The sequence below is a fragment of the Lithobates pipiens genome, unplaced genomic scaffold (assembly GCF_037356315.1).
Source record: "Lithobates pipiens isolate NorthernLeopardFrog02 unplaced genomic scaffold, aLitPip1_a1.2 Scaffold_8, whole genome shotgun sequence".
Classification (NCBI taxonomy): Eukaryota; Metazoa; Chordata; class Amphibia; order Anura; family Ranidae; genus Lithobates; species Lithobates pipiens.
The window spans coordinates 477,846,887-477,859,870 of NW_027507903.1; the positions used below are offsets into that span (position 1 = coordinate 477,846,887).

Genomic DNA, 12,984 nt, shown 5'->3' on the forward strand with positions numbered 1-12,984 from the left:
CTGTGCTTAATTGACCACACCGCATTGATAGTAGTAATTCATGCAAAAGGAGCACGACCAAGTATTGAGTGCATACTTTACGGTACATGGACATCATTTTCAGTAAGCCAACGTTTCTGTATTAAAAATCCTTTTAATGCAGAATCGGATCCAGTAGATCTGAGAAATGTGCCCCCCCCCCCCCTCCTCCTTCCCCTGCCCCTTCTGGAACACATCATGGGTCCAAGAATACTGCAGGATCAGTCACAAATTGCAGCGCGGCTCATGCATGGGCAGTTGGAAGCTGGCTGTGAAGCTGCAAGGCTTCACTGCCAGTTTCCCTTGGTCAGGATGCTGGTGTCTGTATTTGAAGCTGATTTGAAGAATCAGCTTGGGTGAGGACAGTGCTGGATCCAGGGGCAGATAAGTGTCCTTATAGCAGGTACAGTATTTGTAGCTGCTGACTTTAAATTTTTTGGGGGAGAGACCTGGGGCTCCTCTTTAATTTATTATACATGGGTAATACTTGGTTAAGAAATCTAGACCAGTGTGTTTGAGTAGGAGTAGGAGGGTTTGGGGATTTCCAATGTATTATGACTTTTTTTTTAGCTTAGAAGAATACCAGACACAGCAGGAGTTTTAGTTTAGTTAGGAAGGCAAGAGTCCTCAAAGTAGCCTAATAAGTATATAGAGTGATTACAAATATTGGGTATATTTGGTAGTGAACACACAAAATCTGTGACTGCTGGCCATGTGAAAAGTTGGGCATTCCCAGACCTTATCACAAAAAGTGCCAATTTCAGATCAACATTTAGGGCATGCACCTGAAGTTTAGTCTTTTTTTGCATTATGATGGTATCCTTTTACAACATGGATAAAGCAGCATCATGAGGAACATTCACCTTGATGTAGTAGTACAAATGAGACTCGAGTGGGTGGAGCAAATGAACAGTGCCAAAATTTAATTTGATGGACCCAAGGATCACTGCTCATTTTCATCACTTAAAATGGGATTTTTTTTATTTACACATAAAATCATCCACATACACTATTAAAATGAGGCATTCTTTTTGAATGGATCCCCAAACTGATGTCTTATACCATATTATTGAATATATAGGCCTATAAGGCATCAGTCGGTATCAATCTTATTATCGTGTTGAAAATGTAATTTGCGAGGAACCCGCATCAGGAGGATTGGGGAAAATCTGTGCAAATAACACAATGAGAGAGTGTACATAGCAGATTATTTTTCATCATCTTTTTACCTGGATGCTTTAAGCTGCCATTGTGCTTTTGCTGGGTGTCTGTGGCCTTGTGCATTTAAGGAGAAGTGGGCTCCCTCCAGGCAAACTTGACATTTTTAGTTTATCCACTGCAAATTGGAGACGCTCAGTTTCTGGCGCACAGTATACAGAGGAGCCTTGACGAGGCACCGCGGCATCCACATATTCCTGCAGATGTGCGCAACTAAACCCTCCTGTATTTAACGTAGATTGTTAGACAGTCAATTTGGTTCTTTCATAGGCCAGCTGGTGCTGAAAGTTGTTTGTGATGTGCAAAGCCCTTCCATGCACATCTTACTGCAAAGGTTAGTTATAAATTGGGGTGGTTGCCAACTTTTTGTTAAAGGTTATAGACTGGTCTAGTCAAAGCCCTGATTTGATCCCCACTGAAATTTTGTACTGGGATTTCAAACTGAAGGACTTTTGCCTGGAGAAGAGGTCAAACATTTTACTGAGTTAATTGCAGAGGATGGCGGGCAGTTATGCAAAATGTCTACAAGAAGTAATTTCTGCTAAAGGGAGCAATGTCTGCTTTTTGATGCCAAGCATACACACCATTCTATCTATTGATAATTTTGTTGAATAAATGATTGAAAATGCTATTTTTGTGTCTCCATATTTAAGCATATCGCCTTCACCTGTAGGCACTTATTAGAAAAAGAGCTAACATTTGCCTGTTCAAATATGTTGAAAAACTCCATTATTTCCATGGCGTGTACTTCGTTTTTGGTATAATTGTGTGTCTATACATTATTCATATATACAGTATCTCACAAGTGAGTACACTCCTCACTTTTTTGTAAATATTTTATTATCTTTTCATGTGACAACACTGAAGAAACGACACTGCTACAAAGTAAAGTGTAAAGTTTGTATAACAGTGTAAATTTGCTGTTCCCTCAAAATAACTCAACACACAGCCATTCATGTCTAAACCGCTGGCAACAAAAGTGAGTGCACCCCTAAGTGAAATATCCAAATTGGGCCCAGTTAGCCATTTTCCCTCCCCGATGTCAGGTGACTCATTAGTGTTACAAGGTCTTGGGTATCAATGGGGAGCAGGGGGTCGCTCTCTCATACTGGTCACTAGAAGTTCAGCATGGCACCTCATGGCAAAACTCTGAGGATCTGAAAAAAAGAATTGTTCCTGTACATAAAGATAGCCAAGGCTATAAGAAAAATGCCAAAACCCTGAAATTGAGCTGCAGCACGGCGGCCAAGACCATACAGCGGATTAACAGGACAGGTTTTACTCTAAACAGGCACTTGCCATGATCGACCAAAGAAGTCGAGTGCACTTGCTCAGCGTCGTATCCAGAGGTTGTCTTTGGTAAATGGGCGTATGAGTGCTTCCAGCATTGCTGCAGAGGTTGAAGGGGTAGGAGGTCAGCCTGTCAGTGTTCAGACCATACGCCACACACTACATCAAATTGGTCTGCATGGCTGTTGTCCTAGAAGGAGGCCTCTTCTAAAGAGGATGCACAAGAAAGCCCGCAAACAGTTTGAAGACAATGAGACTAAGGACATGAATTACTGGTACCGTGTCCTGTGGTCTGATGAAACCAACAAACTTTTTTGGTTCAGATGGTGTCGAGCGTGTTTGGCGGCAACCAGGTGAGGAGTACAAAGAGTGTCCTGCCTACAGTCAAGCAAGGTGGTGGGGAGTGACATGGTCTGGGGCTGCATGAGTGCTGCCAGCACTGGGGAGCTACAGCTCATTGAGGGAACCATGAATACCAACGTGCTGTGACATACTGAATCCGAGCATGATCCCCCTCCATTTGGAGACAGGACAATATTGCAACATAACGACCCCAAACGCCTCCAAGATGATCACTGCCTTGCTAAAGAAGCTGAGGGCAAAGGTGATGGACTGGCCAAGCATGTCTCCAGGCCTAAACCCTATTGAGCATCTGTGGGGCATCTTCAAACGGAAGGTGGAGGAGTGCAAGGTCTCTAACATCCATCAGCTCTGTGATGTCGTCATGGAGGAGTGGAAGAGGACTCCAGTGGCAACCTGTGAAGTTCTGGTGAACTCCATGCCCAAGAGGGTTAAGGCAGTGCTGGAAAATAATGGTGGCCACACATAATATTGACACTTTGGACCCAGTTTGGACATTTTCACTTAGGGGTGTGTGTACTCACTTTTGTTGCCAGCGGTTTAGACATTAATGGCTGTGTTGAGTTATTTTGAGGGGACAGCACATTTACACTGTTATACAAGCTGTACACTCACTCCTTTACATTGTAGCAAAGCTTCATTTCTTCAGTGTTGTCACATGAAAAGAATAAATTATTTACAAAAATGTGAAGGGTCTACTTACTCTTGTAAGATAACGTATATATAATTTTTGTCCCTTTTTTCATCGCTGATTTGAGTCTCTTCCTGTACCTCGCACCTCCTCACACACAATGGCTCTTCTGTGCTTTCACAGGAAAGGATTCAAATTAGCTGACAATAAATAGAATTGATTTGCATCAGAGGACGATGTACTCCTTTCATAGTGGCAGAGTTGATCTGGCTGAAAAGGCAACTAATGGCCATCACATTTACTCACAAATATTTCCTTCCTGATCCCACTCCTCCCCAACTCGTTTAGATTAAAGTGATTGTAAACAATCACCTTGTAAAACATATTCAATTAAAAATCGGAAGGCAAAACATTTGTGTATAGATACAAAATACATTATAAATGCGCACCCCCCCCCCTTTTTTGTATAAGTGTCCATATATCATCTGTTCTCAGGTGCATAAGATCTGGGTGAGGAGAAGCAGCAGCAGCAGCACACTGATCTTCCCAGTGAATGGCTGTGTGTGGAAGGGGGGTGTCAGGACAAGTCTGATAATTGGAGGAGAGCAGGCTGAGTTTCCAGCACAACTAGAGAACTGACTACACTGTGCTCTCATACCTAGTATAGTATAGTTTTTAATAGGAAAGCAGAGGGACTGGCAGGAACACCAGCGATTTTACACAAAGGAAACAATACAAAGAGAACAGGATACATTTTCATACGAGTACATGGTAAAGCAGGCACATGTCAGAAATATGAAATGCTGGGTTTACATTTGCCCTATAAGCCAAAAGTAAGATAGATTTATTTTTTTTTTATTTTTTTTTGGGCTAGAATAAGGGAGGGCTATATAGTCTCCATCAGTTGGGGAACTTCTGTGTTCTATTGGACAGATTTCCCTTCACTTCCTGTCCAATAGTCAAAACAGGAAGTGAGAGGAAATACTTTCAAAGTGAGGGAATCTCAGGGTGTCACAAGGCTCACGGGAATTGGTCTCCATTAGAAGATTTCCCCTTTATTAGAGTTCTAATGTCAACTAAATATTTGGTATTTTCTTTTACTTTCACTTTCGATGTTAATGGTGAACGGGTCAAATAAGGTGAATCGCCCAAACAGGGCACAGACAGCAATAACAAAATAACAGGTGTTCTAATCCTTCGCTCTATTCAAAATGTAATTTTGTTACACTTCAGGCAATTTTATTTTTGTTCATCTGTTTTTTTTTTTTTTAACCCAGAGATCCTACTAGTAACTGCACTTCCCACTGCAGGCTGACATCGTTAAGTCCCTGCCTCTTAATTAGCAGCATTGTTGTCAGCCTCTTGTGTTGGACTGCCTATCGTGACTACTGGAGGCCTACACCAGCTAGGCTGACAACACTACTGCTAATTGGAAGGCAGCATCTTCTGTTGTCAGCCTGAAACAAGATGTTACAGGTTCTTTAGGTAGCTCAGCTGCAAAGTGTCCCTGACAAATCTTTAAGCCTTTGGCAGCCTCGTGGATCATTGTGTATGTTAAACACTATAAAAATTTGGGAAAAATGTTTAATTCTATGTCAACGCAACAAAATAAATGGTAATTCTGCTTTGTGTTGCAGGAGAACAGGGAACATGCACCAGCAGCTGTGGACAATACAAGGTTATAGAAATACTTATAGAATGTTATAGAATTTTAGTCTCTTCGCTTGTTCTCACTTTCACTCAAGGTCTTGTGCGTTTCTCTCACAGCTCTTCAGATGACCCATCGGCAGCACCTGGTAAGAGATTCGGTGAATGTTTTGGGCTCCGTTCACTTTTGATGTGGTGTTTCTGGAGGGTTTTGCTGGTTTTAAATCCCAATAAAAATCTTTCCCATTCTTTTGACTGGTTCTCTTCACAATCTGTCTGCATGCTGCATCAAGTTGGCTTTTTCTTTTATAAAATGTACTTTGACTGCATCACGCATGGAGACCTACTATGTCTACTCCCCTCTCTCTCTCCAGAATATCCCTTGTGTGATAATACTTGCCACTTTTACAGACAAATGTTACAATAACTCCTCTCCCCGGACTAAAAACCTAGGCTCAAGCACACAGGGCATTTGTCTATCTCTCGTAGCCACCTTTCCTCTTGGGAGTAGCAATTTTGCAGAACAAGTTTAGCGCTTGGGCATTAATTTGTCTTCCTGGCCAGAATAATTTTTCTGGCTTTTTAAATGAATTAATGCTCAAGCCCTTGATGTGTCTAGCGTTAACGCACGTTAAGCATTTTTCTGCCTAAACACCGCTGCTGCTGGACGCACTGTCAGTGGGTTTTTCTGCCTCTAAATCCCCCTACGCGCCTATGTGCACATGGACCCACAGGCTAACTTTGAGGGGCAGGAAAAAAAAATGGCAGACACCCCTGACAGTAGTGTTAAAAATATCCAATGTGCAAGAACCCTGAAAGAATATGAAATCCAAAAGTTTTGGATAGCATGGGAAATGTGTTCATTGTATACCATTGGGGAAATTTCCTTTCACTTCCTGTCCCAAAGACCCAACAGGAAGTAAGAAGCCATCTTCCAAACCAAGGGGAAATTACCTCTTAGTTGTCAACAGAACAGGTGTCCTCATTGAAATATTTACCATCATTTGCTGTTCTGTCGACAACTGTAACATTTTAGATTTTCTATCACATTTTGTCCTGATGGTCAGCTGAATGAAGAGAAGGTTTCCCCAGCAGGCACACAGCAATAAAAAAAACTGACACGGGTTCTAAGTTCACATCACTCTACCCAAAACTAATTTAAAAAAAAGATTGTTTTTAGATTTACTCTAGTTTTCAACAGTTTTCTGCTTTGTCAGTATTTTGTATCTAAAGGCCCATGAATTGTAATTAAAGCTCAACTCTAGACTTGCCCCTTTGTACAGGCTCCTCTTTTGTACACCCACTCCTCCACACTGACATCCACCCATCAAGATATTTCGGTATTTGCATAACTCCTTCCAAGAGCGAGCCCACTGCTTGCATCAGGACTGAGGACTCTTGAGAGGAGTATTGTCATCAGGAACCCAATTTTCAAACCCCACCCTGGCCCCTTCCACCAGCCACGGTATGCCTGCATTTTAGAGACTCCGAAATTTCACTGGGCTTAAATAAGCTGTGCCGAGAGGGCATACATGAACACAAAAAAATAAGCTGATTACTGACTTCTGTAAAAAGGGCATCGGCACCACACAGTAGCCACCAGTGCTGTTAACTAGTGACTACCAGGGCCCATTAGCACTAACCAGTGCCACCTACCAGGGCCCATCAGTGCCGCCTCAATACCACCTATCAGTGCAGCGCACATTGATAAAGGAGAAAAATTACAGGTTTGCAAAATTTACTATATCACTATATATTTTTTTTTTTTAGCAAAAAATTAAAAACCCATTAGTGATTAAATACCACCAAAAAAGCTCTATTTGTGTAAAAAAACAAAACAAAAAAAAAAGAAATTTCATATGGGAACAGCGTAGCATGACCGCAATTGTCATTCAAAGTACGACAGCGCTGAAAGCTGAAAACTAGCCTGGGCAGGAAGGGGATATATGTGCCCAGTAAGCAAGTGGTTAAACATTCATTAGCATACGGATGAGGGGAGAGGGACCAGGTAAGGCAAAATTATAAGAAGATTAAATGATTGGGGATTATTGGATATTTTTCCTATAAACAGAGATGTGACGTAACCATTTGAGGAGCGGTTATTGGAAGTGGAGTTTTGTGTAAATAAGAACACTCTGAATGCAAACAGGATTTGCTGCAGCCAGTGTTGTCTCCAAAATATCTTGGGGGCACAGAATCCGCAAGAAAAACATTGTGCGTATAATGATGTGATTAGGAGATCTCTTATCTAAAGAACAAGGGCTTGTTTTCTCTGCTTTGAGTAAATGTATATATTTCTGCACCTGTACTGTAGAATGTCTGATACACCCAGCAGCTTCAGGGTAGTCTTATGTCTATAAAGTTCTCCACAAGGAGGGGGAGCAGATGGGGTATACAACATGGAAACCTAAAATGAAGGCTTTCTTTTTTGCTTGCTTACCATTTCTCCCCTTCTTTTTTTTTTTTTTTTTCTCCTTTCCACTTTTTCTTTTGCTTTGTGCCTTCTCTTGTTTGTCCCTCGCCCTCTCCGGCTTGCTCCCCTTCCCCTCGCCCTCTTAGTCCATTCACATCTCACATTATACAGTTTTTTTTCTGCAGGATCTTGGCTGGTGGGTGATACAGTCCAATGATGGCTATGCATATACACCTGAGATCATTCTGCCTCTTAGCAAATTTTTGGTTTCAGTAATCATTATCCTAAAATAGAAGGGTGTACATAACATTGGTTCCTAAGAGTAAAGCTTGGCTATATACTAGTAGAATTATGTTCAAAATGTTTCACTCCAAGAAGGTTTTGTTTGATTTTCTTTTCCAATCATTATTAAAAATTAACAGAAAGGTACAATAAGTACAGCTTCCGATTTTTGATCAGTTCTGACATATATTGCAGGTAAGTTTTAAAAAAAAAACAAGAAATACAGTAGGATGACCTATTGTTTGGTCAGGTAACCAGCAAAAATCCTAAACTCACCGGAAACAACAATAATTTATTCATTGATAAAATAGTATTATGATTCAAGTTGTATCATTTAGTTAACTACAACCCATGTGATTCTGTGAACTTCTACTGACACTTCTCCGGTTCACATGAAAGAGAAGTCTCACTAGACCAACAATGGCATGAAAGTCAAACCAACATGTAGAAAGAAGTGAGAATAAAAAAGGGGAGAAAGAAACAAGAGATACAAGACGTGCACCCTCTAAGTGTTTCTCTGTCCAGATCAGGAGGGTCCTGAGAGATCTTTTATCCAGGGATCCCATGTTTTCTCGAAATAGGCCTGCATGTCAGAGAATAGCCACCACACGTTCCTTGATCCTAATCCATGTCAATTTGGCCTTTAAGGGCCAAATTCAAATGGGACCACAGAGAATTTTAAGAAATCCTGGCTGCTGTAAATATAAATGCGATCAGACATCTAGCATATCTTGGTATTCCACCCTTCCTAAAAGGGCCTGCTGTGGTGTTTTGGTTAGATTCACCTGAGTTAGGGAATAGATAAAATTTTAATTTATGGATCCCAAAACGGCTTTACTTTAAAACAAGTCCACCAGGTCTGAAGAACTGTTTCTTCTTGACCGCATTCCTAGAAACCCTGGGAAGAGGCCCCCAGGATAGAGGACACCAAGCGCACTGGCATGAAATACCACTGTAACTTTGTAATTTGCCTCAGTCAATGAGGTATAAAATTTGGAATTAAATTGAGCCAGTTTCCCCCATTCCACTGCTTCCAGCGTTTCCCCCAAGTCTTATTCCCATATTTCCATATAGGGTAATTTAGTGGTAGTGTCATGTAGTATTGTGCATCTCTTAGACATGTGGTTTGTTTTGATTTTCTAATCATTTATTGGTGTCAGATTGACATTCATTTTGGACCACAGTGACAAGAAAATTAAAAGGAGCAGGATGGAATTTTTTTTCCGCTCAAACTAATTTCTAAAGAAGTATGTGGTTTTGATTCATGCAATTACATTCATTCCAAAATTGAATGTTAAAAGCAAACCAAATTTTAAAGTACTTTCAAACCACACTCATCCAGTCATTAAAAGTACGAAGAATTTTGTACAAATGTTCACTTGAAAATCTACTAGTGTAAAGCCAGCTTAAGTCTCAATAGGCACCCCCCTACCTTTTAGTCTTCATACACCTCAGGTCTCTGACTCTGGGAACCCAGGAATGCTCTGTGACACCCCCCCCCCCCCCCCCCACAATGCAATCTATAGACCTCCATTCTGAATGCAAATTGCGTGATGTTACTGATAAGAGGTGGAGTCTGTGTAAAGGAAGCGGGGGGTAGTATGATTTCTATATATACACCTTGTCAATAATTCCAATAATGGTTTTTAATATAACAGGAGCAGCAACAGAATCACTGATAATGGAGTCAGATCAATCCGGATGTAAAGATTCAGGAGAGAAGGACAACATGGCGGAATATCCCAGGGAAGCTGCCACTGAGGGTAAGGGAGCCAAATTCTGTTTACTGCTGGAGCGACTGTGTACTCTATATGCCTGAGGGTCAGATTTTGTCTTTGCAAATGTGCCCCATTCTGAGATCACAAACACACACTTGGCTCTTTGCTAAGGCTGCCCACATATGAAACCATAACATGCAATCGGTTGAAGCATAGATGGCGATCGCTTTGCCTCTCAGACCGATTGAAAAATTCTGACTTCTGAAAAGTGAAGGCTCAGTTCCTCATGTGTGCCACCACGTCCATGTGTTGGTTTAAAATGAAGGGTGTCAGCAGTCTGTCAAATATATCTCCATTTGCTGCTCTCTGTGACGTCTGCCTGAGTGTGTCATTCCAGTAATGTCCAAATGTTCCTGAAAATGGTTGTAGTGATGCTGGGTGCTGTAATGACCTCCAGCTGGAAATCATAGATAATCTGAGTGTAGAAATGTCGTCAGCACACCAAGGATTCCTCAAAAGGGGTCCCTTTTGAGGAATCCTTGGTGTGCTGATGACATTTCTACACTCCTTTCTACACTCCTTTCTACACTCCTTTCTACACTCCTTTCTACACTCCTTTCTACACTCCTTTCTACACTCCTTTCTACACTCCTTTCTACACTCCTTTCTACACTCCTTTCTACACTCCTTCCATCAATGGTTGCTTACTAATACGTATCCAATCAAAGGCTGTTGCTTTAGATCCTTTTTTGCAATGTTTAAAGAATATATTCAGACAAAACTTTAGCCAAAATAATTCCAACAGCAACAGACAATAGAGAATTCATAAAGAATTGTAGAGGAGATAGAACACCATTTCTCAGAGTTTCTGCTGTTTTTAGTGCTGGTCACTCACTCACTCATACATGCCCATATATGCTACTTTTAACCACCTTCCTATTCAGCTGTTGTATTCCTGAGTAGTTGAGGACAATGTATATATTACCTGAACATGCTACATCATACTAGAAAATTTTTCAACCAGGGTGCGTTGGCAAAAATTTCCCCGAATTGCCAAAACATTGTCAACAAGCAAGCTATTTGACCAAGCCTGCCTTTTTGTTAGACACGTTTTTTTAGTGCATCATTACAACTTTGGGCACCGTGGGCCATCTTTACAACCAATGACCTTATTGATTAAGAGGATGATGTTCACCTCCTTCCCTGCCCTGCCCTTCTCCATCAGCACTGGGGTCACATTTGCAGAGGGAGGAAGAAGAAACACTGAAATACTAGCCAGCACCAGTGTGCAAAGGTGTAAGGATAAATCATAATCAAGCATTGAGATTATGCTGAATTTTCAAGGGCGCCTTTCACATAAAAAAAGGTTGGGAAACACTGTCATAGTATAAAACCAATCAACAACAATCGGAGCACTCTCTCTTTTAATTGGACTCTAGGGATGTGGTGTCACTATTAACTTTTAAGGGACTCTACTATTTGGGTATACATATTGTTTTATGTTAACGTTTGAGGCCCTTTGCCTCTGTCTTCCAGCCGCAGCCATCCAGTCTGATTCTCCACAAGATTCAGGTACCCCCAAGGATGGAAAATCGGTATGTGTGCTTAGTAGTTTTTAATTCAAGGGGTAGAGACTGTTAATGGAGCATAGTAATTGGGGTAAATGTTGTGTTCAGTCATAGTCAAGAAACCTTTTTTTAGGCACATATTCATTGTTTAATGAGCTCAGTGTATATATATATACATATACATATACATATATATATATATATATATATATATATATATATATATGTGTGTTATATATATATATATATACACAAACTTAATCGGGGTACATTCTACCCTGTACTGTGATGCAGCTCATTATTACACTACATTACAGTAAAGTTTTAATCACACAATAAATACATTTACTGCTGTATGATGCCTAATGTGTTGTGTAGCAAAGTTCGCCAAACTAATCACGTCATGCATGACATCGCTTACACCGAAAACATTGTGTGGTCCTTAAGGTACCACCAAAATACCTAGCGGCGTAAAGTCAGACGTGGATGCCTGAGCTAGACCCCTGTCCCACATGACACTACATGGCTTGGTATTGAAGTATCGGTTTAGGACAATTTAAATTGTCTTGTCACCCTGTGTGAGAAGTTTTAATTTTTATAGGTTTTTTTGTTTTGTTTTTTCACAGCTCAATTCGGAAAAGGAAGCTGTGGGAGAGAGTAACATGTCCCCTTCAGAAGGTAGGGTTGTATAGATGATTTAAAATTGCCTCTCTTACCCTGCTAAATACAATATGAAAATGACCAATGACCACAATTCGCACTCGAGTGTTGTCACTGCTGCACAGTGTAGTGGTTAGCACTTTCACCTAGCAGCAATAGGGTTGCTGGTTCAAATCCCAACCACGACACTATCTGCCTGGAGTTTGCATGTTCTCCCTGTGCCTGCGTGGGTTTCCTCCGGGTTCTCCGGTTTCCTCCCACACTCCAAAGACATGCTGGTAGGTTAATTAGACCATGTCCAAAAAAAAAAAAAGAATTGGCCATAATATGTGTATGTCAATGTTGTAAGTGTGTCAGGACTCTACAGGTTAAAGGACTGCATAAATAGCTGCAGATGGACACTGGTGGCAAGAAAAAGCGCCCAGAGGCGATTCAGTTCGTATAGGTAGCGCTATATAAGTCATTCATTCATTCATTCATTCATTCAACTGCTGGCCTGTCACATGAAGGTAAAAGAAGCGCACCAGCTCCTTTTGGGGCAGAATCTGTTTTTGGCCTCATAGACTTTAATGGGAGCACTTGGAAAAATACACATTTACACACACTTTTTTTTTGGGGGGGCCAAAAATGTACAAGACTGCCGCTGTACTACAAGTGGCATGTAAAAACATATGTTTTGCCTCATTTCACACTTAGGCAGGCCATACATGGGTAAAATTTCAAAATAATTTTCGTTCGTATTTCGCACCATTAGTGGGCTGCAGCAACAGCCAATTTTCGTGCAGCCATTGAACTTGAGTAATTGGACATGTTGGAAATTTTTTTGAAAATCTATTTTCTAATCAATAATCAAGTAATCGTGCGAGAAAGGTAATCAAAAAAGAAATGCGCATGTGCAAGAAAATAAAATTCCCAGAAAGAAAAGAAGATTCCCAGCCACAAATTCTTTTCTGTAGCAGCATGAGGTGAAATTGAAGGCTTGGTCGAATTTCGAAAATCGATGATGGCACCATCTGATCCCAAAACGCTGATTTTCAAAAGAAAATTCTTTCAAAATTCGACCATGTATGGCCAGCCTTAGCGTGAGTGTGGCCAGACGATTTAGAAGGCATCTATTGCATGTACAAAAAAGCTTCTAACTCCACCTGGCTATGCTTGTGTTAAAGTGGTTGTAAACCC

At 40.9% G+C, this 12,984-nt stretch overlaps 1 protein-coding gene across 2 annotated transcripts in view; it reads left to right on the top strand.

The window, feature by feature from the left end:
- The window catches only part of IRAG2 (inositol 1,4,5-triphosphate receptor associated 2), a 209,410-nt gene that overhangs the window by 170,426 nt on the left and 26,000 nt on the right, over positions 1 to 12,984 (top strand). For both annotated transcript variants that reach the window (XM_077468738.1, XM_077468739.1), the window contains exons 25-29: positions 5,155 to 5,195; positions 5,285 to 5,313; positions 9,518 to 9,622; positions 11,114 to 11,172; positions 11,772 to 11,823. In XM_077468738.1, coding sequence (XP_077324864.1) covers positions 5,155 to 5,195; positions 5,285 to 5,313; positions 9,518 to 9,622; positions 11,114 to 11,172; positions 11,772 to 11,823 — 286 coding nt within the window. The remainder of the gene's footprint in view (positions 1 to 5,154; positions 5,196 to 5,284; positions 5,314 to 9,517; positions 9,623 to 11,113; positions 11,173 to 11,771; positions 11,824 to 12,984) is intronic.